Source organism: Rattus rattus, chromosome 11 (genome assembly GCF_011064425.1).
Source record: "Rattus rattus isolate New Zealand chromosome 11, Rrattus_CSIRO_v1, whole genome shotgun sequence".
Classification (NCBI taxonomy): domain Eukaryota; kingdom Metazoa; phylum Chordata; class Mammalia; order Rodentia; family Muridae; genus Rattus; species Rattus rattus.
Genome location: NC_046164.1, coordinates 97394116 through 97420529, shown reverse-complemented (window position 1 = coordinate 97420529; position 26414 = coordinate 97394116). Strand labels below are relative to the sequence as shown.

Below are 26414 nucleotides of genomic sequence, written 5' to 3'. Positions count from 1 at the left end.
CACTCCCTGACTCCTGGGTGGAAAGAAGTTTATCATTGAAGAGATAAACCTACCTGCTTAACATTGCTGTATTTTCCAGTATTCATCTATGAACAGGAGGCCCTCATACCCCCTTTCCTTCAGTACCTTCATCCCCTTCATTCCCCTCAGCACCTTTCCTCTTCTGATCCCTCTCAGATTTGCTGTTCCTTTCTAGGTAAACTCAGTATTTGTGTTCGGCTAATCCTTGTGGTTCCCAAGGTCTCCCTATGCTTCTAGTAGTCATGATAGAATAAGGGCTGTCTTCTCCATCAAGACCCATAGTCCTGTTTGGAGAGAAGACAGCCACTAGGATGTAAAACCATCAGCTACCCTATTGTGGGCAAGTTCAGAACTTCTTTTCCACTTTTGAATGAATTCTGATGCACTTGCAGTGTGTGTGTGTGTGTGTGTGTGTGTGTGTGTTGTTGTTGTTGTTGTTATTGTTGTTGTTGTTGTTGTTGAAAAAGAAGAGAAAGGCAGCTACTTTGGGAGCTAGGAGAACCAGCAGCATGTAGCAGATTTTGAGAACCCCACTGTGCACAATTGGTGATGGAACAGGTCTCATGAAGGAGGTTTATCAAAAAGAAAAGGTACAGAGGTTACCCCTGGGTGCAGGAAGGAAAGAAGAGGTTGGGGGAAGGAAAATGAAGTTTTTTATTTGGGCCATGGTGCATGCAGAGGAGGACATGAGATGGGAGAGACAATGAGAATGTATCGCCTCTGGGCAGATAGTGATGATGTGTCACTGGGTCCCTTGGGGGCTGGCCGAGGAGGTGACTGATTGCCAACATTCCTCTCTTTTTCTTATCATAAAGAGGAGAATTAAAAGGGGCATGATGGTGAGGCAGGGATAGGGACTGCAGCTTTTTAAAACTGCTTCCTGCTGTCCAAGGGCACTATCAGTTTTGGGCTGCAGTTGACCCTCACCCCTGGGACACATTCAATAGTTGTGGGCATTGGGCTCCTCTGTAATCCTGTAAGAGGAACTGGTTGAAAATTTTTGGGATTAGTCATTGGAGGAATGTGGAGAAGAGGTTGGTGAAGCAGGGTCCAATAATAAAAGCAGAGAAATGAGAAGAAGAGGAAGAGGAGGAAAAGGAAAAGGAGGAAAAGGAAGAGGAGGAGAAGGAGGAGGAAGAGGAGGAGGAGAAGGAGGAGGAGGAGGAGGGAGAAGGAAGAAGAAGAGGAGGAGGGAGAGTCAGGAAGGGCAGTATCCATTTCCATATAGGGTTTTCAAAGGCCTAGGGATCAGAGGCATTTGGAGTTGTTGGATTTTGTTCTTTATTATATCTGACTGGTTGACATAGAAACAGCACTCTTCTTGGAGAAAAAGGCAAAGGCTGCCTTCTTCAGCTGTAAGAAGGTCTAGTCCTCATTGGTTTTGAAGTGCCACTGCTACCTACCTGCTGGAGGTCCTGGATAAACTGGGAAGAGAACTGATGGTTCAAGATTAGGGAGGCGGCTAGACCTATGACAACACTTGTGGTTATTCCTGCAGTGGCCAGGAGGGTCAGTATTTGAATTGCCCTTTTGTTATGCTAGATGGCTATTGAGTCCCCAGCTAAGATTGGTAGGAGCTTCTGTCTATGTATTACCCCTAATTTAGGGAAGAGAAACACCAGTGTGCAAACTCCTCATCAGCTGTCACGTAGAAGATGACACACCTGAGTACCACAAAGAATCGATGTGTTCTGGATTCTTAGGGCACTGTGGTCGAGATGAGGTATTGAAAGTTATGGTTTTATTACAGTCCAGAGAACTTAATAATGTTCGTATGGAACATGTCCTGGATGCCTTTAAACAGTCTGCCAAACCAAAGAGGGTGATACAGATAAGATAGAGGGTCATGGCAACACCAGGGTCAGAGCAGTTGGTGAAGGTGAAAAGGGCCAGTGATAGGAGTTTTACCCAATCTAGGTGAAGTTTCTGTAACAGTTTGACAAGGGTGGTTTTTAAGGACTGGTTAGTTCTAACCAGTCTCTCATTCCTGAGGACTGAGGGTGGTGTGGAAAATGAAAATACCAAGAGATGTTTAGGACTTTAGGTAGGGTTTGAGAAACTTGAAAGGTAAATTTGGGACCTTTGTCTGACAGGAGGAAGGCTGGGATTCCAAATCAAGGGATGATCTCACAGAGGAGGAGATCAGAGACTATCTGAGCCTTTTTTTTAGCAGTGGGGAATGCTTCCGCCCACCCTGAGAAAGTGTCTACCAAGACCAGAAGGTACTTGACACATTTGATAGTGGCATGTGGTAAAGTTGGTTCCAGGGAGGGAACCTCTAGCCTGGTGGGTAAGAAAAGGAGGGTTATGATACCTGGAGTTGAGGTCTGACATCTGGCAGATTTTGTTAGAGGCAGTTATAGATTTTAAGAAATGCAAGTTCTCAGGGGTAGACTGTAGGTAGGTTTTAACAAAGTAAAATAAGGCTTAGCTGTTAGGGTGAAAAAGCTGGTGAAGATAGGACAGAATCTGACGAGTGCCAGAGGGATGTGCGTTATAGTGTGAGAATGTCCTGTGGTGGGTAGAATGAGTCTTGGCCCCCAAGGGCTACAGCTCTAGCTGCCTCATCAGCTCAGTTGTTTCCCTTAGAGATGATAGAGTTCTCTGTCTGGTGGGACCAGGAGTGAACAATTCCAGTAGCTGTAAGGAGATGGGAGGCTTTTAGCATGACCTTAGAGTCTGTATAGATGTTTAGGGATTCTCCTTGTGCCAATTGAAAGGCCTGTTGATTAGTGGTATAGATGGGGAGGGCCCATGCCTCAGCCACCTCCGTATCTGACAGCGTAGCATAGGCAGCTCTTTGGACTCCTTCACATAAAAAGGAGCTGTCATCTGTGTACCAGGTATGGATGGCCTGAGGCAATATATCCTCCTATGTGAGTGAGAGATGGGAGGATAGTTCCTCTAAGGTTTCAGTGCAGGATTGAGATAGGGAGTGGACAGCATTTGGTCGAGGAAGAAGACTTGAGATATTGAGAGGTGTGCATGATTGAAAAGAAAGTGTAGAGCCTTCTATTAGGGGCACCTGAAGGGAAAGAACCCTGGAGGGAGGTAGAGTTTGCAAGCCTTTGTGAGTTAAGAGCTAAGACAGGTAATGAGAGGAGACAATGGTGATAGGTGACCCAAAGATTAGTTTGTTGGATTCTCAAATAAAGAGTTCAGCATCTACTAAAGTAGGTATGCAGGGTCCCTATTCTGATTGGCCAGGTCTAATGTTTATGACAAGTATGCTATGGGTGCAAAAGAAGGTCCTGGTTGGTGACTTAGGACCCCAAAGGCATATCCCTCTTTTTTCTGTTACATAGGGTAGAAAGGGACAGGTTATCTCTAGGAATTAGAAGGCTGGGGCCTGTTGGAGAGTTTGAAAGAGCTTAGTAACTTGTTTGAGAAGAGGTTCCTGGGTGGGGCCTAATGCTGTGTTATGTAAGGAGCAGGAAAAGAGGAAAAAGGGAGGAACCCAGGAACATAAAAAAGAAAGATATTCCTAGGATTAATAGAATCTCCTCTTTAGTAGAGGGGACTGCTGGAGACAGTGTTTTAGGTGTTTTTAGACAGTGAATTAGGTGTTTTCTATCTAAGGTCCTGACTTTGTGGATCAGAGTAATTATTAGTTCCAAGTAGGAGACCTGAGGGGTGGGCAATTGTACCATAGAAGGTGTGACTCTATAGCATCAGCAAAACATGAAATTTAGAAAAGCAGAGGTGTTAGTTTTTCTAATCCAGAGAGAGAGAGAGAGAGAGAGAGACAGAGACAGAGAGAGACAGAGAGACAGAGAGAGAGAGACAGAGAGAGAGAGACACAGAGAGAGAGAGAGACAGAGAGAGAGACTGCAGAGGAAGATGTCATCAACATACTGAAAAAGCTTAGATCTAGGAAGAGACAAAGAGAATAGGTCAGAAGCCAGGGCTTGGCCAAATAGTTGTGGGCTGTCCCAAAAGTCCTAAAGTGGAACAATCCAGGTGAGTTGGATAGAGAGGTGGGTGTCAAGGTCAGTCCAGGTAAAGGCAAAGATGTTTTGTGTCTGGGTATCTAGAGGGCTAGAGAAGAATACATCCTTGAGATCTAGGACCAAGAAATAAGTAGTCCCTGAGGAGATAGTGGAGGAACCATTGCAGAGTTAAGGAACCTGAGATCTTGAACCGGGTGATAGGTTTCTATGGATTTCTTAACTTCAAGTATAGGGGTGTTAAAAGGGGAAAAAGTGGGATGGAGAATTTATTTTTCCTTAGGAGGTCAGAGATGATAGGGTTATGTCCTCTGAGGCTCTGAAGAGAGGGTACTGAGCTTGGGTGATGTACCAGGTAGGGTCCTGTAATTAGATGACAATGAGGGAGTGGTGTTTAGCAATAGAGGGGTACTGGATGTCCCAGACTCAGGGATCCATCTCAGGGGGCTAGCAAAAGAAATGATGTGTTAGAGGCTGTAGGTTGAGTAGCTAGAAGGAAGAGAGGGCTGCGGGGATAATTTGAGTTCAAGTGAGAAGGAAACAAAGGAAGTAGAGGCTCCCACTTTGGCTAGAAGATTCCTTCCTAATACGGGGACAGGACACATTGGCACTACCAGAAAAGAATGGGTGAGAGGAATACCCCTAAAAAATGCAACTAAGTAGTGGGGTCTGGTAAGGTTAGTAAGGCTACACCTACCCTGAGAGGTAGATCCCAAAACTCCATCAGGGCCAAATAAGTGACCCCAATGTCTAAAAGGAAGGAGATGGTCAACCTGATACCATAGTGACTACACAGGGCTCCCTGTTAGTGACGATAGTGATCTGGTCAAGGGAACTTGGACCACTTCAGCCATCCATGACCAAGCCTAGGAGATTGGCTGGAGGGCGGTTTGGAACTGATGTCCCTGTGGGACAGACAGAACAGCCTGTAGCTGGTGAGGAAGTGGAGAAGTCTAGAGAAGCTAGGAGAGAAGAGGAAGAGGAAGAGGAAGAGGAAGAGGAAGAGGAAGAGGCTGGGGGAACAGGGGAAGCTGACGAAGCCAATGAGAACAGTAAGGAAAATGCTTATTAGTTGGATCAAAGATAGTGGAAGTTTCATCTGGTTGAGAGATTTCATAGCTAGGAGAAGCTGAGTTGGGAAACAGGAAGAACAGAGAGAAGGTTTGAAGTGAAGGTAAGATGAAACCCGAACATAGGAAACCTCCTTCCATTTTCTGGATCTCTGGCAATAACTGTAAAGATCCCGTATAATGATACAATCAGAAGCGCCATTAGGAGGCATTTAGAGTTGTTATATAGTCAATATTGCAGCCAAGTTTGATTGCAAAGGAATATGAGTCTCGAAGCCTTTAAATCAGGTGCTAGGTTTAGAGGTTTAAGCTCTCCAGGAGGCATCCCAGTGGGGAGCCTGGAGGTATGGACAAAGACATGATTCCTATGGGCAAGGAAAAAGGTCATCATTTTCTACCATTTGCAGCATCCTGAAGGTAGAGAAAATAACAGAACATGTGTGGTACAAACTGGATGAACAAGTCATGATATGACAGCCAGGGACCAATGGCAGACACCTGGGAAATAGGAAGACCATGGCTAGGGGTTCTTCCATCCCAAAGGACACCAGAGAGGTAGTGGGAACTCAAAGGTTGATCCCTTGGTCCCAGGGTGGGCTCATTTACACTGACCAGGAGAGAAAACTCACTGAGCAGCCCTTGTTGAATGCAGAGATCTGTGATCTGAGGGCTGAAAGTGAGCAGTGTAGCAGGCAGCTTTGTCCAGATAGAGTCTCATCCTGTAGGCTTAAGGCAGGGTGAATACAGCAGACTGAAAATCCGAGTCTCAGCACCACTGATGGAATTAAGTGGCAAATTCTGACAATATCACACTGTATAACACTGTGGGAGGTTTATCAAAAGGAAGGGGTTAGAGGCTGCCTCTGAGTGGAGGAAGAGTAAAAGTGCTGGAGGGAGGAAAACCTCAGTTTTTTATCAGGGCCATTGTGAAAAGGACTTGTGATGGGGCAGCAAAGGGAACTTGTCACCTCTGGGCAGCTGGTGATGATGTGTCTCATTGTCTCCAGGTACCTTGGGGCAGGCTGTGGAGGTGCCTAATTGCCAACAGTAGGAATAAAACCAGTGTAATGGAGACATTACACTTCTATGGTCAGCTTCCTAAGGGATGAGTGAAGTCAAATCTTGGTCATTTCTTGTGTCATTTAGGGTTCTTGTAGCCTGCCTTTCTGTCCCTGTACCATGTGGCATTTAAAGTGATCAGCCTGAGGAAAATAATTGTTTACAAATCAGTTTGAGCCAGTGGTTTAAAATTATCACAGAGCCAGATCTGCAAAGAGACTGCAAACATATATGATAGGTTATTTTTCCACTGGTGAAAAGAGGCGATTCAAGCCAGATTAGAGTATTTTAAACGCAGATTTATTAGGAAGCTGCTCTCAGGTGAGTTCACTGGCCTCAAAGATTGAGGCCAGGGGAGTCACCATGAGAGAAGGGGGAGAAGGGGAATAGAGGGAAAGCACGAACAGAGAGGAGGAGGAAGAGGAGGAGGAGGAGGGAGAAGAGGAGGAGAAGGAAGAGGAGGAGGAAGAGAAGGAGGAGGAAGGAGAGAGAGGAAGAGGGAGAGGGACAGGAAGAAAGAGAGAAATGTTTGGATTATATAGGGAAGAGCCTCTGGGGGGAAAGGCAGTCCAGCTGGGAGAACCTGGAGGCCTGAAACCAAACGATGGAGAGCAGAACCTTGCCGCTGAGCCCCAGCTTTCCCCAGATGCGTAACTGCACAATACATTTGGAAGTTCACATCCTCTGCCAGATCACTGTTCTGCTCAGACAGCATCCCAGATCTCCCTTTGGAAAGCTGCCTGTTGCCCCAAAGCATTCCAACTGCAAGCCCCACCAGGGATGTGTGTACAGTCTGCCTGCTTTTGCTCTGAGCAGTAGCTTTCTTAACCGACACTTATTACTACTGTGTGGTGCAACTCTCTCCTGAGTGTTGTGTTATTGAGAGATAAATTGGTTTTCTTCATGTTAAGTGTTGACATTTAAACACTGTTTTATACTAGTTACTGTTGGGAAGTCGGTCAGAATGTTTGTTCGAGTCAGGAATTGCCTCCATGTGTGCTAATAATCACTTTTCAGCTTTCTGTCCATTACTGTTGTCACACAGGCACACCAACATATGAACAAATACTGAGTCTGAGCTGAACCTATGGAATTTAGGTTTATTTCTTTTCAGTCAGACTAAATGCCTCCTGTAGCTCAGTGGTAGAACGCTTGAGTAGCATGTGTGAGGTCCTAGGTTCAATCACCAGTATTGGGGCAGGAGAAACCCAAACCCAGTGCATTTGAAGGACTGCAAGTGTATAAACAGGAGTATTACTGTCTAGTTCAATGACAAAGGTGGGTGGCACCTACACTTTAGAGTATGGATTCATAGAGGGCAGTAGTTAGGGTCAGTGGGATTAAGTAGTTTTACCACAATGTGGTGTGTTTATGCAGTTAAAGCAGGATAAGGGTCTAGGGAGATTTCTCAGTTGGTGAAGTGCTTGTTGTGCAAGCATAAGTACCTAAATTTGGATCCCAGTACCCACTTAAAAACCTAGGTGTAGTGACATTCATCTCTAACTCCAAGGCGGGGGGCTGGAGGTGGGCAGAGACCGGTGTTTCCCTGGAGTTCATTGGTCAGATAGCCTTGCTAAATCACTGAGGGGCCTTTTTCAAAACAAAAGGTCAAGGGTGATTAAAGAAGACAGCCAATGTTAACCTCGGCCTCCACACACAAAGTACAGAAACACTGTGCAGTTCATCATCCTTACGTGTACACAGATACAAAACAAGGGTGAGGGGTGGAAAGTTCACCATTTACCTGGATATTCGTTGCTAGGTGGGAAAATGTCTTCCATGCTATAAACCCATAAGCAGGGAGTCCTATGCTTTGCTTTCTGAATGATTTGTCTCAGAAACACCTAGCTTAAAGCTCATACATAAGAAATGATGTAGTGCGCTCATCTTGGCTGAAAGGGGCTGTTTATTCTTGTGTTCACCTGTCTGAGGCGCTCTCAGCCTGAGGCGCTCTCACTCAGCACAGGCTGAAGAGGGGCTGGGCAGAATGCATGGGTTTACTTTGTTTTGTTTCCTCTCTCACAGGGACACATGGAAGGGGAAGTGTGGGGGCTGGCAGCACACCCTCTCCTGCCCATCTGTGCCACAGTAAGTGACGACAAAACACTTCGGATCTGGGAATTATCCTCCCAGCACCGCATGCTGGCAGTACGAAAACTTAAAAAAGGTACGTAAACAACATCTCCTTACAAGTAAAGGTGTCTGTTTACAGGTTGTGTTCACCCACTCAACTCGCTCATTCAACCACTGTTTATTGAAAGCATGTACCTGTTTCGATTCTAAAACTAGGAGCAAGGAAATCCAAAATTCACCATGCAGTTAAAATTAAGAGTGCACAAGACTTTCCAGAAAGCTGGGCTGATCTCAGAGTGCCCCATCTCCATTCATTTTGCTTGAACTGCACAAGTGCTTGCCCCCTGGGGTGTGTTCTCTTCTCATTGAGAGCTGAAGTGTGTCAGTTATAAAAACAAAACCAGGGGAGAAAAACACTCATTATATCTACGACTAACAGACCCCAGAATGTATAGAAAATAAAAGGTCAGTTTGGTAGAAAATAATACTTGATGTCATGAATGAGTGTTGGACATTTGCACACAGTACAGACATCTGCCAGGAGGTAACAGTTCAGCAAATGCTTCTTGAGTACCTCTGTATGTCAGCCCTGGGAGCCCACAAAGAACAGTCTCATCTCTAGAATCAGATACAGACAAGATTTGAAAGGAGTCCCAACAGCACCTGGCCTGCTTACTCAGATCATTTGAGAAGGATCTAAAAATAGGACTCTCTATAAAGGGGTGGGTAGGAATGACCAGGAATGGCTGCTGTGCCACCAGTAACTGTGGGTGTCCTCTCAAGGCCTAGGCTTTAAGAGACAAAGGGACGGAGTGGTTGGTGGAGTGTCCGAGATGGTGTCCAGGAGGTGTCTGGAAGAGCAGACAGTTCAGCCTGCCAGTTCTCTACTTTCCAGTCTTGTCAACTCCATCCTGGTCAAACCCACCCAGATACCATGAGGCAAGGGAGCCTCCGACACAACCCACTTGGGCCAGCTTCCGGCAGAGAGGAGATGAAGCTCACACGTGAGCAAGAGGCCACAGACGCTCAGCTCACACTTGCCAACTAGCACCGTTTTCTTAGGCAACAAGAGAGCTGAGCCTTGAGGTCTAACAAAATTCTTAAGACAGGAAAGGCTAAGCTTGGGCTCTGGCCTTTCAATATTTGTACTGGGTCATTCATTCTGTGTGCAGAGACAAGGGGGTGAATTCTAAAGGAACAACGCCAAATGAAATCATACTGAGTGGTAGTATCAGGGTGAGCCACAGGCCACACTCGCACATCACCTCTACTCTGCAGAGACCTGGTGAATAAGGCCACCGTTTATACCACTTACAGAACAGGAAACGGAGACAGGTTACCATAGTACTTTGTCACCATTACCTAACCAATGAATAGTGAAACAGTGCACAGTGACCTCAAGAGCAGGCCTGTGCACTGGTTGTCACTATCTACCCACATGGCCTCACTTTACCCTGGACTCCTACAACTTGGCAGCTGGTGGGGCAAGGATTTCAACCAAGTTCAGAGCCATGCTCTGAATAATTGAATCATTTGCCCACTAACCTGCATTGTAAAATGAAACTAGGGCCTTGTAGAAGCTACAAAAAATTAGTTCAAAAGAGCAGCTGTGGCTGAATCTTAGATAACAATTCCTCCAGTTTCCCTTGCTCTCCCTTGATATAACTGTCTCTCCTTTTGCTCGAAGCCATGGCCTAAATTGTGTGGTAAATTGTGGTTCACCCACCCTGATGACTGTCCCCAGGGCTAGCTGGTCTTTTCGCTGTCTCACTACGGTGGCTTGGCTGACTCGCAGGAGGTAAAGAAGCATTAACTGGACAAATGAATGGAGAGATTGCTTACATAAGCCAATTCCAAGTTACACAGTTTCAACATCTCCAGCAGAGGTGTGGCTCCACGTGAAGCCAGATTGAACAGGTTCAGCACAAAGCAGCTTGGCCTGGGCTGGGTCAACCAGAACTTTCCACCTCTTGACCGTGTGTTACGATCCGAGAAGCAGAAAAATTTAAATTACGAGGGCGTCTAAGTAAAACAAATGTGCTTCCTCCAGTCATGATGTTCCAAAAATGGTCTCTAGAAATTATGTCGGAGAACACATGTTGGTCCTCTCCTTCTACCATGGGTTCTCAGGTTCAAACTCAGGCTGTCAGACCTGCATAAGAAGTGCTTTTACCGACAGGACTATGTCACTAGTCCCCAAACGATGACATTTTAATACCCACCTGGGTGGTGGTGCTGAAATCCAGTCACCTGTAATCATGTGTTTCATATTTCTCCTATGTCAACATTTACTTTACTCAACAGCCGAGAGCTCAAATATGATTCTCTTGGATCCTTTTGTAGGAGGAAGATGCTGTGCCTTCTCCCCCGATGGGAAAGCCTTAGCTGTTGGATTGAATGATGGAAGTTTCTTGGTGGTGAATGCTGACACCGTGGAAGACATGCTCTCCTTCCATCACAGAAAAGAAATGATCTCCGACATAAAATTTTCAAGAGGTAAAGATGACAGTAATACATTTTAAAAGCTAGCAATCTTGAGGCCATTTTTTTATATAAAAATGGACTGTTCTAAAAGTTTCTTTGACCTTTCTCCCACCTCAAAATCTTAAGTTCTGTTACTTGTGTTCTGTGAACTTGTGTTCTGTTACTGTGCTGCTGTTAACTACATACCTGTCTCTATAGATACAGGAAAATACCTCGCTGTAGCATCCCATGATAACTTCGTGGATATTTACAACGTGCTTACAAGCAAGAGGGTTGGCATCTGTAAAGGAGCGTCTAGTTACATCACACACATTGACTGGGACTCTAGAGGTAAAACAGACTGCGGTAAAAAAAAGATAAAACTTAAACTCATGCATCATTTTCAGAGAGAATGGTATTGAGTTTTAGTGGAAAATAGGAAGAAGACCCATGGCCGTGTATGAGGCTAACCCGACTGACAGTCCAGGAGTGGTTACTGTTATCATTTTGAGAATTTTTCTATTCCACAAGCATCACCATTAATTGAAGCCACTGGGGCTTAAGTTACCGTTGCTGGGTTACCGTGCTTTGGACTGCATATGATCTGTCCTTGCTTTTATCTATTCATCCTTCCTGACCAGAGCTCTGTCTCCAGGAATTCAGACCCCGATATCTCAATCAGCTGTTGGCAGACACAGAAAGCTATATTCAGCTCACCTGAATTTACTTTTCTCCAAAGCTCCTAGCTTCCCCCTTTGTATCCTCCAAGCTACTTCCATAAAACCATGAAGGCCTGTCTATTTAATACATCTGGCATCTACCGTTTGCAAAGTCTTAGGTCAGAAAATGTGGATCTAGAAGTAAGGCATAGCTTCTATTCTCTGTAAACCTTACAATTTAGGGAGGGAAATGGGCTTGTTCTGAAAGAGCACAATGACTAGGCATGGGATGAGAAGTTCTGAGTCCCTGTAAGAGCTACACAGCATGTCACTGTTACATCCTGTCTGGAGAATTGGCTGGTTCTAAGATTCCAGAGCAAGCATTTAGGACTGGGCAGGATCCTCACTTGCAAAGAAATCATAGTCTCTTGCAGTAGGAAAACAGCAAGTGCTGTGTCTGTCCTGAGGAGAGAGCTCCAAGAGAAATCCAAGATGCCTTCAATAAGCATGGCTCACCAGATAGCAAAGTAAAAAAGGGAACATGGTGCTGTGGTGCCGAGATGGGGAGGCGGGAGGACCAGCGGCTGGTTAAGAAGAGGTGAGGAACACTTGGCTGAGGGGGTATTAGGAAGGAATGTTTGGAAAGCCAGATTAGGACAGAATCAAAAGGGAATCTTCCATCACACTCATTCATGCTGAGTTTGTTCTGGAGGAGCTGGGTGGCTGCCGGGTATTTTCAATGGGGCATACACAAAACCAGCTGATAAAAGTCAGAGAGCGGTGGCAGGAGTCTGACCCAGGAAGAGGTTCCCGCAGAGTCTCTGTTATTTTTATCTAATATTTAATTAGTTATGTTTATTTAATAATATTTAGTTATTTAATAATACTTTATTTTGAGTATTTTTTGAGATAGTCACAGACCGGGCCAGGCAGATGTTTAGCTGTGCTGCACTAGAATCTGAACTCTATCTGAGCTTTATGGCCTGCAGGAGTTTCCTCAGTACAGTCAGTAGAAAGAAAAGCATGCGACTTAGTGTAAAAGGCGCCAGTCCCAACAAGGGCAGAGGGAAATCAGATAAGTCTCCCTGGCTTTCAGGTCAGACAGATTAAAGTCAAGGGCATGCGATGAGATCTGTGGTCAGGCAGGAACACTGCAACTTGAGTCACCTTACCTTGGTGAGGCCAAGGGTCAAGTGGGAAGAGCTGCCTGTTACCACCTTTCCTTCGTATTCTCTGCTCTATCGTCTTGAAGACTCAAGAAGGCCGTGATGTCCCTATTCCTTCTCTCTCTGTGCAAGATGGAGTCAGACGACTGTTCTGAGTCCACCACACACACCACTACGGACTGTGGGTTGCGTGGAACATTGACTCCCTTCCCCAGTCACAGCCATTTTATTTTGGAAGTGAAGAGGCAACAGAAAAAAATGGGATGTATGAAATTTTTACTTGGAAGATTTTAAAAGAATTTCAAATATAAATAACCATGTTGCCATTATTAAATACGCCAGCTCAAGCTTAGAGCATAGCCTCATTGCGTATGGCCGTTATTACACACCTCCAGGACTCACTTCCTCTTGTGAGACTAGAATTCTCTACCCAGCACACAGCTAGGAACATCCACTTTCTGCCTTTTAAAATTAATTTCTCTATGTGCCTCATCCTAGTGAAATCCCCCAGCACTGTCCTCTCATTTCCCTCCACACAGTGTCCTCGGGGATCATCCATGCAGTGGCCTGTGTCAGAATTCCCTTCTTCAGACAGGCGAAAGCAAACTATGCGTCTGTCCCACATTTTGCTTTCATGTTTACCTGTTGACATAACCTAGGTTGCCTCCACACTTTAGCAATTGTGAACAATGCTGCCATGAATCTGGGTGCACAAGTATCTTTCCAAGACCATGTTTTCAGTGCCTTGGGTTTATGCCCAGGAATGGAGGATGTGGATCACATAGTCGCTAGGACTGTTGGCAATGTGGTTGCTATGGGAGATGGGGAGCACTGAAAGGGGATCTTATAAAGTACCTCAAAATGGAGCCATTGCTTGGAAAAGGGGAGAGAAGGGTGCAATACCTTGTCCTTTATTCTACCCAAGGCTAGCCTCCAGGACTGGGGAGACACTCAGAATAAAAGGAGGAAGAGGTCAGGGTTTCTGAAGGTGCACTGACCTCTCTTTCTAAAAGATCCTTCAGTCAGGTGAAGGTGTCAGACCAGTGGTCCCTATAGCTTGAGAGCAGAGTAGAATACGTGTGAAATCTAAAATCTACTCCACCTTGAGAATAGAAGCAGACCTCGAGGTCCCTATAGCTTAAGAACGTAGTAGAACGTGTGTTATCTCTAAAGACTATGCCATCTGGAGAATACGAGCAGGTGAGTCCATACCACCTGCCTACTTTAGCTACAGTCCATCAGCTGTAAACTCTTTGTCATCCAGATATGCCAGGTCCAAAGGCGTTACATCTCAGGAAAGTGCCATGCTCCCCAAGACCAGCCTAGCTTTTGACAGCAGAGACCCCAAGAACACGGACAGGGTGAAGAGCAAGATTTAGATGCAGGAGTTTGTTTGTTTGTTTTTTCTCTCATCTCAACAGAAACAGTGAAAGCGTTTGCCAGAATCACCTGGCTTGGCAGGGGTGGGGATGACATAGGCTCAGCCTCAGCCTCAGCAGCCCTCGTGCCCATAGCAACCACAGCTCATTTGCTTTTGCAGGAACATCAGTGCGTGGAACCCTGGAGAAAAGAACACACAGGGAGACAAAAGACAGAATCTGTTCTCGATAGCCAAAGTTCATTTCTAAAAACAGCAGGACTATATGATCTTAGGCAGTCGAGAGATGGAGCTCTCATAGGACACTTCATTTCTATTATCACGGCAAACGGCCTGGCATTGATTTGATTCATATAGTACACTGCTTTGACTTATACAGTACAATTCTGGAATTATCCTGACCTGTAAGATGTGGCAGCCAGGCTAACACATGTGGCGTTTGCTCTGTGTGGCTGGTGCTCGCTCCTTAGCAATGAGGACAGTTTTTGTTTGTTTGTTTGTTTATTCGGTTGGTTGGTTTGCTTACTTATTTTGTTTTTCTGTCCTGTTTTCTGTGTTAGCAGACTTTTATAAAAAATGTGAGTTCTGAAATAATTTCTATTATTTGGGGCAATAATATATGGATGAAAGTTCAGACTTTTTTCATCTTTGCTTCTACTCCTTGCTCTAAGATTTCAGAGTGTTTGGGGGCAGGTGTCTGTGTATGTGTGTGTGTGTGTTTGTATGTGTGTGTGTGTTTCTGTGTATGTGTGAATGTATGTGTGTATGTTTGTGTATAGGTGTACTTGTGTGTGTATATATTTGTGTGTGTGTGTTTCTGTGTATGTGTGAATGTATGGGTGTATGTTTGTGTATATATGTATATATGTGTGTATGTTTGTGTATAGGTGTACTTGTGTGTGTATATATTTGTGTGTGTGTGTTTCTGTGTATGTGTGAATGTATGGGTGTATGTTTGTGTATATATGTGTATATATATGTGTGTATATGTTTGTGTATGTTTTTGTATAGGTATAGGGTTAGGGTTATTTGTGTGTATGTATATGTTTGTGTGTGTGTGTGTATGTTTGTGTATAGGTGTACGTGTGTGTGTGTGTGTGTGTGTGTGTGTGTGTGTACATGCACTTGTGGGCAGGGATAGGAAGAGAAAGCAAAGAAAGAGAATGCACAGCAAGCAGAGGGAAAGAAAGAGTGGTGACCTAAATGTTTTTTTTTTTTTTCATTTAGAAAGAAGGGAGAAAACACATACCTGTAATTATGGTTTTCTTGAACACAAAAAAAATAAGTGGCTTTTAATTCATATTTTATCTTGCAAGGACCAGAAGCCCACTTAAGCTAGCTCAAATTTTAAATAATGATGAAGAATGAGTTCATTGAGAGATCTAGAATGCTCATAGCCTCCCAGAGCAGGAAACAATACCCAAGGAACTGACCTGAAAACTGGGCAGTTTTTTAATTCCAGCACTTGGGAGGTAGAGGCAGGGGAATGCCTAAGTTCAAGGTCAGTTTGGTCTACAGAGTGAGTTCCAGGACATCCAGGGCTACACAGAGAAACCCTGTCTTGAGAAAGCAACAGAAGAGGCAGGGAGGGAGGGCAGAGGAGGAGGAGGAAGAGGAGGAAGAAGAGGAGAAGGAAGAGGAGGAGGAGAACGAGGACGAGGACGAGGACGAGGAGGAGGAGGACGAGGAGGACGAGGAGGACTCGCATGCTGCCCAGTCTCAGATCCCCCAAATGTTACTCTAAACTGTAAAAATCCACATCTTGTCCCAGCTGGGCACCCACAGATTCAGCATCCCTGATGGCAACTTCCTGAAAGAAACAGATTTTTGATATCCTGGCCTAGTGTGGTCTGGTTCCTCCTGGGTCAACATCAGCTCCCAGAGTCAAACTAGCCTTCAGTAGAGGTGGTTCTTAAGGAAAGATGAGCCAACCAACTGCCCACAGGTGTCTGGCACTGCTTGGGCTGGCCTCTCTTGAGTCTCTAACTCCCTTGCAGTCAGTTTCTTACCTAGCTGGCTCAGTATTTGGAGATTTAATTATAAATTATGACCTTTAAAACTGTAATTAGTAAAGTGAGTTGTTGACATGACATGAGAACTACAATTGAGTTTTCTTTCTAGTACTTTCTGTCTCAAAGGGCATTCAGAAAATGGCTTGCCTGAATTTTGTAATCTGTTTCCCACATACTTTACAGCCATCTTTGAAAGTCCTAATAACATAGTTTCTTTGTAGATATGTTCAGTTCATTAGAAAAATAACAGCTGCTAACTTCCTTCTAACACTAAGCAGAGAGCCCTTAACCACCCTCATTTCCTGCTTCCTTTTTCTCCATTTTTCTGTTTACTATATAATCTGTAAAGCATATATTTCTCACACACCCCTCTTTCAGATCCTTAGAGCCTCAGAGTCAGTGTGGCCCTTCCCCCAGTCATGTGATAACTTACCAAATGAGAAACTATTAATATCAGCAGTGAAGGGACTGGAGAACCTCATTTCTTAGTTTATTACTTGAAAACACTCACTTAGACCTTCCTCATGCCGTACTATGTAAAACTGTGACAGATAGCATGCAAAGTACATACATGCAAGCCACATGCATGCAAACCACAGAGGACTCTTTGGGTATTGATTTTTCCAAGAGCACCTCAAAGTTCCTAGATACACAGTTATAGGGGAAATAGCATTTTATGTAAATTATTTACTGAGCAAATGCTTGAATCTGGACTGAGGCAGTCAATAGAGGGTCCCGAGTCAAGTGAGTTCCTAGTTGTGGAAGCTTGACCATAGAGACATTGTGGTCCTCTAAACTGTTCTCATGTCCAAGCCTGATTGAAATTTTCCATACTTAAACCGTTGTAGAAAAATAGTAGACACCACCCTCCAACATATGACACTTCCAGTCATGAAGGACTGCTGCCCTTGGAGGAGGAGAGTTTGGAAGATGAATCAGTGATGAGACCATAGTTGTATATCGGGATGGCTGACAGGCCGATCACCCAATTGTTTGAGGATAGCCTTTTTCTCCTTTTGATGTTTTCAGATACGACAAAGTTGGGAGGGACAGTATTTGTAGCTTGCTTTGTGTGTCCCTAACTTGAAAGGCAGATTTAGAATTTAGAACTAACCAAATGCAGTTCCCATGTGAATCTCACTTCTGATGCCAGACTTGTGACAGACTGTTCGCCTTTACCTCCTAATACATAGCAGTGGGGGAAATGAGTGGAAATTTTATTTTGTAAAATTAGACCTTGAGGCTGGAGAGATGGCTCTTCAGTTAAGATCAATGGCTGCTCTTCCAGAGGACCAGGGTTCAATTCCCAGCACTCACATGGCAGCTCACAACTGTCTATAACTCCAGTTCCAGAGGATCTGACACCCTTGCACACACATTCAGGCAAAACATCAATGCACATAAAAATAAACAAATCTTTAAAAAAAAATCAGTTCTCATTTTAGTGCTGCCGAGCAAACAGCAGACTTGATTCTTGTTATTTAACAGACACTCAAAGTTAAATTTTAGGAGGTCCATGTTTTTTTTAAATTAGAGTTTGGGGGATTATTCCATGTTATGTGTTGATATTTATGTGCTTTTTGGAATAATGTAACATACTTTCAACTCAATTGATTAAACAAACTATAATGAATAAATTGTGGCAGCTCTGATTAGTATCTTACAACAAAATGATTAATGCACAATTTAATTTGTTCTCTTATTCCTACCATTTATTTATATCGTAACAGGGAAGTTACTGCAAGTTAATTCAGGTGCCAAAGAACAGCTTTTCTTTGAGGCTCCAAGAGGCAGAAGACACACAATAAGGCCGTCAGAGGTAATTGCCTTACATAAAGATTGTAAAGGTATTTTGGGCTGGAGTTGGCTCCATGGTTAACAGCACTGCTGCTCTTCTAGAAGACCTGGGCTCGATTCCTAACATCCACATAGCAGCTCACACATGTCTGTAACCCCAAGCTTCAGGGCTTCTGACACCCTCACACAGACAAACATATAGACAAAACCCAGGAACATAAAATGAAATAAATGGGGTGGTTAAAAACGTGGATTCTAATCAAACCTGTCAATTTTAATTATGAGCACAGGTCACCCTCTAAACATCTGAACCATTGATCTGTTCTCCTGGCTGTGATGAAAATATGACCGATCTGGAGATGGTGCCTGACTTTGGTTTTTATATAGGATTAAAATCTAATGGGCAAACCATGCCATTACGAAACTGTAAATGTTTTGGCATTTTCTGAGTGTTCATTTGTAATAATAAGCAATATTATCCCGATAAAAGGATGCCTTTTGAAAAAAACATTTGAGCTATTTTCTATCCCATGTCTTTATACTCCATAAGTTTTTTTCAATAGCTGAGATCAGGTTATGAGAAAGGTAGGGTCTGAAGCTCTAAGACTGGCAGACTTATGGATCACCAATGACTCTACAGTTATCCTCTGACCTCCCTACATGGAATGTTAGCACCCCACTCACAAGCATGAATATTACCAAATGGAAAATATCCTTTTAACCTGGGTTATAAGAAAGCAATTTCACCCCAGGAAAAATGGAGAAAGGCAGACAGACAGGGGTGAAGGCTTTGCATGCCGTTAAACATGGCTGCCTTCAGTGTGATGAAAATATCCGATCTAGTTCACAGACTATATAGTGATTAAAAGTCTAGTTGAAATCTTACAAACCTGTATTGTGGTCTGAGTTCCATAATTCCAAAGTATGCTTTTGGTCAGGAAAAAAAAAAACATTTGAGTATATTTGACAGTAGAGTTTGCTTGTTGAGAAATGATGTTATAAGTATGCAGCTCTGTTGCTGGATACAATGCTTGTGCCGCTGGAATGTTAGCACTTGGAATGTTCAAGGCCAACCTGGGTTATAGAATGGCTCATAAAAAAAAAAAGGCAGACAGACAGTGGCTAATTATTAGAGCATCTCCCCAGCTGTCCGGTGAAAAAAGAAAAAAAAAAAAAAAAATATAAAAATGATCACCCTTTCATTCCCTGCAGACTGAGAAGATAGAATGGGACACATGGACCTGTGTCCTGGGGCACACCTGTGAAGGAATCTGGCCTGCTCACAGCGACGTGACTGATGTCAATGCTGCCAGTCTTACCAAAGATGGCTCTCTCTTAGCCACTGGGGATGACTTTGGTTTTGTGAAGCTTTTTTCATATCCTGTCAAGGTAATATTGTATGTTTGATATAAATTTCATCTACTCCATTAGTTACTCTAAGTACCTGTTGTTCCTGAGTGGTTCTTTTTATTTGAATGCATAAATAGTCAAAATGTATTTATCACTTCTATACTGTTGTGTAGAAACTTCCCTGATGCTGTTTTTAAGTGGATGAGTTTATTGAAGCTCCCATGATATAGTGGTCCCCAAATACCATGGTCAAACTCCCAGTGGTCAGCCACTTAAAGAAAACTGAGTCCTTCCCTACCTGCATCCCTGCCAGAAGCTATCAACTGTGGAGAGCAACACATCAGCGTCCTTTTCACGATTTGTAAGCATCCTCTTCATTAGCTTCCTGTCTAGGCTGCTACTTTTGGGAGCTGGGGGTAGTAGAGGTTGTCACAGAAACCTTCTATACCTCTCCTTCTCCACTGTGAGACTGCTGTCATCAGTACCACTGCAAAAGTAGCTTCCCTGCCCTTTACAGTCAGCAGGAACCCAGATCTGGACTTCCACGTGGTTTCTGGTAACAACTATGTCAACATGGTCTGGTGGCAGTACAGGGAATCAACATGGCCCTCTGCCGCTGCACAGACCATGGACTTTGTTGGCAACACAGCCCCCAGATGCAACAGGACCACAGACCCAAATATGACCTTGGTGGCAGCATGAACCACAGACATCAACACAGCCTCAGGCAACAGTACAGGCCACCCACATCAACATGGATTCTGGAGGCAACCCAGACAGCAGACACTAATATGGCCTCCTGTGGTAGCACAAGCTACAGATATCTACCTGACCTCTAGGGGTAACACAGGCCTCAGACATACACATGGCCTCCAGGAGCAGCATGGTCCGTAGAGGTCTTTCAAGGAGGTCCAATCCAGAACATGAACTATTCTTCATCCCAGACATCCTGCCATTGCTCAGAGCCAGGGCAAACCTGAGGCTGCACAGTGTGTTTTGGGGACTGAGTCTGCACAAGTTTCCAGGCTGCTGCACACCACCATGAGCCGCACTCAGCAACTACATGTTCCCCAGTCCACCGTAGCCTTCTTACATCTGCCACCGATGTAGTGTCTCTAGTTCCACCTCTCTCTACTGTATACACACCACTCTGTTCCTCTTATCTTTCTCACTTCTCTGTCTTATATTTTACTCATAATATATATTATATTATATTGTATATTATATTATATTATATTCATTGTAGTAGCATTGGAGACTGCAGTGTGTCACTATATACATATACATATATGTATGTATATGTATATGTACATGTACATGTGCATGTGCATATGTATTGTATATCCTGCTGCTGCCCAGAGTCAGGGTGATGTTACAACTAGGCAGGAAATCCAGGGATAAGTTTTGTGTGAGCTCCTAGTTGCCACACACCTCCCTGCCCTCAATAATCACCTCTCTGACGACCTCTCTGCTTGTAGCTTACAGGCAAGCACCACTGCTATTGCACCACCCCCCAGTGCTGGCAAGCCTGCTGAGCTTGTAGAAAGTGGTGCCTGCACGTTCTATCTCCCAGCAGGGCGAACTGCACAGACTGCAGACATGGTATTTCTATGCTGGGGGCTGGCCACTCCTATTCAGTGTTGCCTTATTTCTGTGGAAGCTCCAGGCTGAAGCACATCTCCCTGCTGATGAGTTAGCAGCCCTCCCTTCCTTCCTTGTAGCCTGCTAGTTCCTCCTTCCTTTCTTCCTTCCCTTCCTCCTTTCTCCTTCTTCCTTTGAAGTGTGTGTTCACCATTCTCTACCTTCTCCTTCCTTTCTTCCCTCCTCCTTCCTGCTCTTCCTCCTTCCTTCCTCTTCCTTCCTCTTCCTTTCTTTCTCCTCCTTCCTTCCTCTTGTTCCTTTCCTTCCCCTTCCCTCTTTTTTCCCTTCCTTCCTCCTTCCTTTGTTATTGTGGTTGTTGCTGCTGCTGCTGCTGCTGTCATTGTCCCAGAGCTACTATGGGATCTGTAGACTCCTCCTTTTGACCCAGTGTCATCTCTCTCCTTGCCCTTCACACCTTCAGAGCCTCCCTAGAGCTCTCAGACTCCTTGGTGCTCTGCAGCAGATGCCAGGGGCCCCACCCTTGTTGCCCCGTTAGCTTCCGTTGATAATAGGCATTAGTAAACTCTGAGCTGAGCTACTGTTTGTAGCCTGCACTCTCTGCCTCCTGATCACTGGCATATGTTTCCAGTCTTCTAACAGCATTTGCATATAGGAAGATAGGCTCAGCTCCCCCTGCCTGGGAATCTCAGCGCTTCCTTCAACCATTTCCCACAAGCCTCTAGCCGCCTCTCCTTCTATGCTAATATTATCAGCATCTTCTTCAGCTACCTAGAGTTGAACCATTGACTAAGGTATGAACTGGCTAGTTCACAGGACACCTGGACTATTAGCTTCTTTATTTTGATTTTATAGTTTCACTGAATAAAATTAAAATGGCGCCAGTCGAGTTGAAGCCATAGCTGAGCCATACATGTAGCTATCATTTTCAGAAGTGTCCCAGCCTCTACTTACAGACCCGAGTTTCTAAAATATAGCTCTTTGTATCTATACTGAGAACTTTTTTTTATCTTATTTAACGTGTCTGCCCCTCCCACATCTTTCAAATGCGTTTGAAATGCTTATTCCAGTCCAGTGCCATGCCATCTTGGTTTCACGGGGTTATTTCTAAATTGTAGAAAGTGGTAACAGCCAAACACCAGTGCCAGACACCCCCATCAATATCCATTCCACGTGTCAATTCACATTTATTTTCAATCCTGCAACCAATAGCCGATATTTAAAACTCTCTAGCTGTATAGTGCGGTAGCCTCCTCAAAGACATCATTAAAACACTTGGCGAGACCAAGTATTACAGCCAGACAGTAAGCACAGGCTGTAAATGTGGCACTTGAAAGGGAGCTTAAGGCCAGTCTTGGCTACACAGCAAGTTTGAGACCAGTCAGGGTTATATGAGATCCTGTCTCAAAACGAGCATACAGTAAAGTAGGATAAACATATAGCTGAAAGCTGTGGTTTTGTGCCTCGGTTGTCTCCAGTCTCTGCTAATGATCGACCCAATAGAAAACATGAAATCGGTACCCATGGTTCCTGCCTGTTCGTCTCTGAACCCTTGCTGAACTCCTGTCTAAGATCTCTTGCACCAGCTTATGAATCCACACTTCCCAATGCCTACTAGTTTGCTCTGCTGGGTGAAGGAGCCTTCTTATATGTGATGGCAGCTCTTCTGACTTCTAAATTCCTCAACTGCTAGCAACATTCTTTGTGGTCACATTTGACAGTACATGGAATCACGGGCTGGTTTGCCCTTTCTGCTTTGAAGGACATTCCCTTTGAAAGAAAAATAAGTAAATTTACTGTCTGTTAATATACCATCCAATCTAAGAGGCCTTCTCAACGTTCCTCTATCTTTCTTGTTTTTACTGAAAGCAAGGTTTATGCAAAACTAACACATTTAAAATCAAACACGAGAATTCTTTCCGCACCCACTTGAGATCCTTGGGATGATTTTGTTTTACTTCTTTGTTACTAGACCTGGTCAGATCACCATTGTCAAAAGCCTTTTTTCAGTGGTTGTGCCCAGTGTAGACATCCTTTCCCCCACCTCCCAGCCTTGCCTATCTGATCACAGTTCAATTGTCAGCAGCCGTTCTCCTTGATTCTTCTATTTAATGTTTTATATGTGTGTGTATGTGTTGTGTATGTGTACATTTTGCATATGGAGACCAGAGGTCAATGTTAGTATCTTCCTCTGTTGCTTTACAATTTGTCTTTAATTTAAAAATAAAAACAAAAAACCTTGGTGCATGGGTGTTTTGCCTACATATATTTAGGTTCCATGAATATATTTGTGTCCTTGGAAGCCAGGGGGCATCCAGCCCCCTGGAATTGGAGTTATAGATGTTGTGGGAATAAACCTGGGTCCTCAGAAGGTGCACCCTGTGTTCTTAACTCATGAGTCATATCTCCAGGCCTCTCCCTTAGTTTGCTAGTCAGGATCTCGCCCTAAGCCCAGAACCTACTAGAGTCACTTACTAGCAAGCTCCAGGGACCTTCCTGTTTCACTTGTCATGCCCAATTCAAAGTCAAGTCATCCAAATTCAAGTCCTCGTTCATGTGGGAAGGCATTGATTGGCTGAGTCATCTCCTTAGCTCTCCACTCTTCATTTAAAATGAAATTGCTTTTAGGACAATTTTTTCTAATTGTTATACCTTGGTTTTAGTAGACTCAAAGTTTAAGAAATACTTAGCTAAAACCTTGTGGTACTATTGGATTTTACTCTTTTTCTAGGAAGTTCATCTGCCATTTCTCCAGCCTGTCCAGGCAGGATGCCTGGGACAATCATTTGAGGTTGTGCCCTTCTCTCTTACAGAGTTCCAGGGCAGGACCTTAGATATTACACGAAAAGCAAAACTAAAAAAGGGCAGAAATAAGCAAGTACGGCTACACTAAAAACACTGTGTACAACAACGGAAATGATCAATGAAATAAAAATCAGTCAGAACACATTCCTAATATAATAATAATAAAGGACTAGTGTCCAAAACATATAAGGAAATCACACAGTTCAACAGAATTCAGATCTAAGGATCAGTGGTACTGTGCTTGCCTGGCCTAGTACTAGTTTTAGTTGTCACAACCTTGAAATAGCAAATAGAACGCATGGCTTACACTTGTAGGTGTTGAGGAGCCCTCACACTGTCTTCCTTGGTGCTGCACTCATTTGCATTCTCACCAACAGTGTCCCCCTTTCCCCACACACGTGTTTTGTTTTGTTGTTGTTGTTGTTGTTGTTGTTGTTGTTGTTGTTGTTGTGTCTTTGGGGCAGCCAAAGACATACGTGTTGCTATCTCATTCTGGTTTCTATTTGCTTGCTCTGGTGAGTGTGGTTCAGAGGCTCTCCATGCTTGTCCTCCATTTCCATGCTGTTCCTTTCACTTTTGCAAAAATGTCTGTTCAGGTCTTTGTGTCCCTCCCCTATACTCCTCCCCGGTCTCTCTTTTTCTTTCTGTCTCTGTCTTCCTCTCTAGTTCATTTTTATTACTTTAAAAACTATGTGTGCTCTCTTGCTCTTTGCTCTCTTCTCTTCCCTGCTCTTCCTCTTTGTCCCTTCTCTCCCCATCCCCCTTCCCTCCACGTGGCCTTTACTTCTCCCCTCTTCTACTCTTCCCTCATTAAACCTCTCCACGTGGAAAACAAAACAAAACAAACAAACAAAAACCTATGTGTGTATATGAAAACAAATACCCTCAGAGGCCACAAAGGGAACTTTAGATCTCCTGGAACTGAGTTAAAGGTGTTTTGAGTGCCTAACATGGGTACTAAGACTAGAACTCCAGTCTTAGCTATCACTTGGGTATCACTCTTGGCTATATCTGGCTGGCCTTGAACTTGCTGTACCACCATACCTAGTTCCCTTATGTTTTTTAATCCAGTTTTTCTAACTCACTTCCTTTACCCAACTGGTGCACACTATAGGGAAGTTGCTTCTCCGGTGCTCAGACCCAGAGCACTGGAACAAATTCACTATTCACTATTCAGGTCTGTTGAACAAATTGACCATTAACAAGTAAATGTTTCCTCCCTCCAAACACACTGTAGCCCTGACTCCACTGGGACTTTGTTTGAAGATGGGGCTTTACAGAAGTGAAACTGGATAAGCATAGAGCACTGTCTGACAGTCAGTGGGCTGACCTGGAGTGTCATACGTGTAAGGTCTGCCTGGTCTGTGTAATGTAACCCTGCTTCAGACATGATGTCTGTAGTTCTTATTTCTGCCACACAATGCTTTCCCTACAAACTCCATTTGTAGCTACTATATTTTAAATAGTCTCCTTGGTCATTTTACCACTGTTTCACGAAGCAGTGTTGTTGTTGTTGCTGTTGTTGTTGCTGTTGTTGTTGCTGCTGCTGCTGCTGTTGTTTTTCTGAGTTAGTAGCCATGTCTTGTAGGCATTGTTCTTCACTTGGCAAATATATTCCTATTGTATTCATTTTTACAGTTGCAAGCCTTCCTTGCAAAAATGTCTGCTCAGGTCATTTGTTTAATTTTTGTTTCTTTCTATTCTTTTAAGATATATTTTTATTACTTTTAAAGTATGTGTATATATGTACATGAGTGGATGGGGGTGTATACATGAGTGCAGTTGCCTTTAGAAGCCAGGAGATAATAGGGGTTTGTTTTGTTTTGTTTTGTTTTGTTTTGTTTTTTGCAATTACTGCCTGCCTGTTGGTTTTTCTGGTCTTCTCACTCTCAGTGCTTTCTTGAGGAGTTTCCAAGTGAAGGGGAAGGGTTGGCCAGATCTAGAAATCTGTAGGTTTGCAGCCTCAAGTGCCTGCCCCATTTCCTGCCATGTGTCTTGCTGTTTCAGGCTTCCTAGTACACCAGTTCAAAACCCCAGGGAAGCCTCTTATCAGTTATATGCTAAAGTTTTCATCTGGGAAGCCAGCTTCTGGCTCCTGGCCTGGTGTAGGATAGAAACCCCACCCCTTTAAGTGGCTCCCACGGGAGCCATTTTTGCCATGCTATGTCTCTGTAGCCCAAAATGGAAGCTCTTCCTGGTGCCAACATTGGCTTCCCAGCACTTGTCAGGATAGCCCTGGGACAGCCACAGTCGTGCCGACCCTCCACCCCTCCCCACCTGCTGATATAGTGGAACAGCCTGCATACTACACTCAAAAAGCTTCCAGTAATGTCTTGAAAACTGAATTATATTCATTTAGATTTCTTAGTGGAAAGGAGATTGCTTTAAGTTCTTTAAGTGACTTCTGGGTTAGAGATGCTTTTACAAGTTCCAGGATGAAACTGTTTTAAACTTTACTTGAGGTCCCTTGCTGCCTTCTATCCTTGCCAGGATGTAAATGTAAATATGTAAAACCCACTGTGGGGAGTGGCTACAGACATGTCAAGGAGTTCAGAGAGACATGGTAACAAATGGTTTGTATTTCCTTAGTTCTCAAATCCACCTCAAAAATACCTGTTGAAGACCTACTGAGAGCCAGTCTTAAGGGGAGACCCATTCACAACATGCATGGAGCATGTATTCTTACGATACTGGCAAAATTAGAAAACTAGAAAATGAACAGTTTTGTTACATCCTAGATAACAGCAACAGGAATAATTAGGCACTGACTGGTAACTGCCGCTTTCTGGCTTTGTTCGCAGGGACAGCATGCAAGATTTAAGAAGTATGTGGGGCACAGCGCACACGTTACCAACGTGAGGTGGTTGCACAATGACTCTGTGCTGCTCACGGTAGGAGGAGCTGACACAGCCTTGATGATCTGGACCAGGGAATTTGTGGGGACTCAGGAGAGCAAGCTGGTTGACAGCGAGGAGTCAGACACAGACGCAGAAGAAGACGGAGGTGAGCCCCAAT

The 26414-nt window shown here is 44.1% G+C and overlaps 1 protein-coding gene across 1 annotated transcript in view; it reads left to right on the top strand.

The window, feature by feature from the left end:
* Positions 1-26414, top strand: part of Eml6 (EMAP like 6) — a 288615-nt gene that overhangs the window by 226523 nt on the left and 35678 nt on the right. The window contains 6 exon segments of the mRNA XM_032915924.1: positions 8123-8264; positions 10514-10666; positions 10853-10984; positions 17579-17667; positions 18858-19034; positions 26201-26402. Coding sequence (XP_032771815.1) covers positions 8123-8264; positions 10514-10666; positions 10853-10984; positions 17579-17667; positions 18858-19034; positions 26201-26402 — 895 coding nt within the window.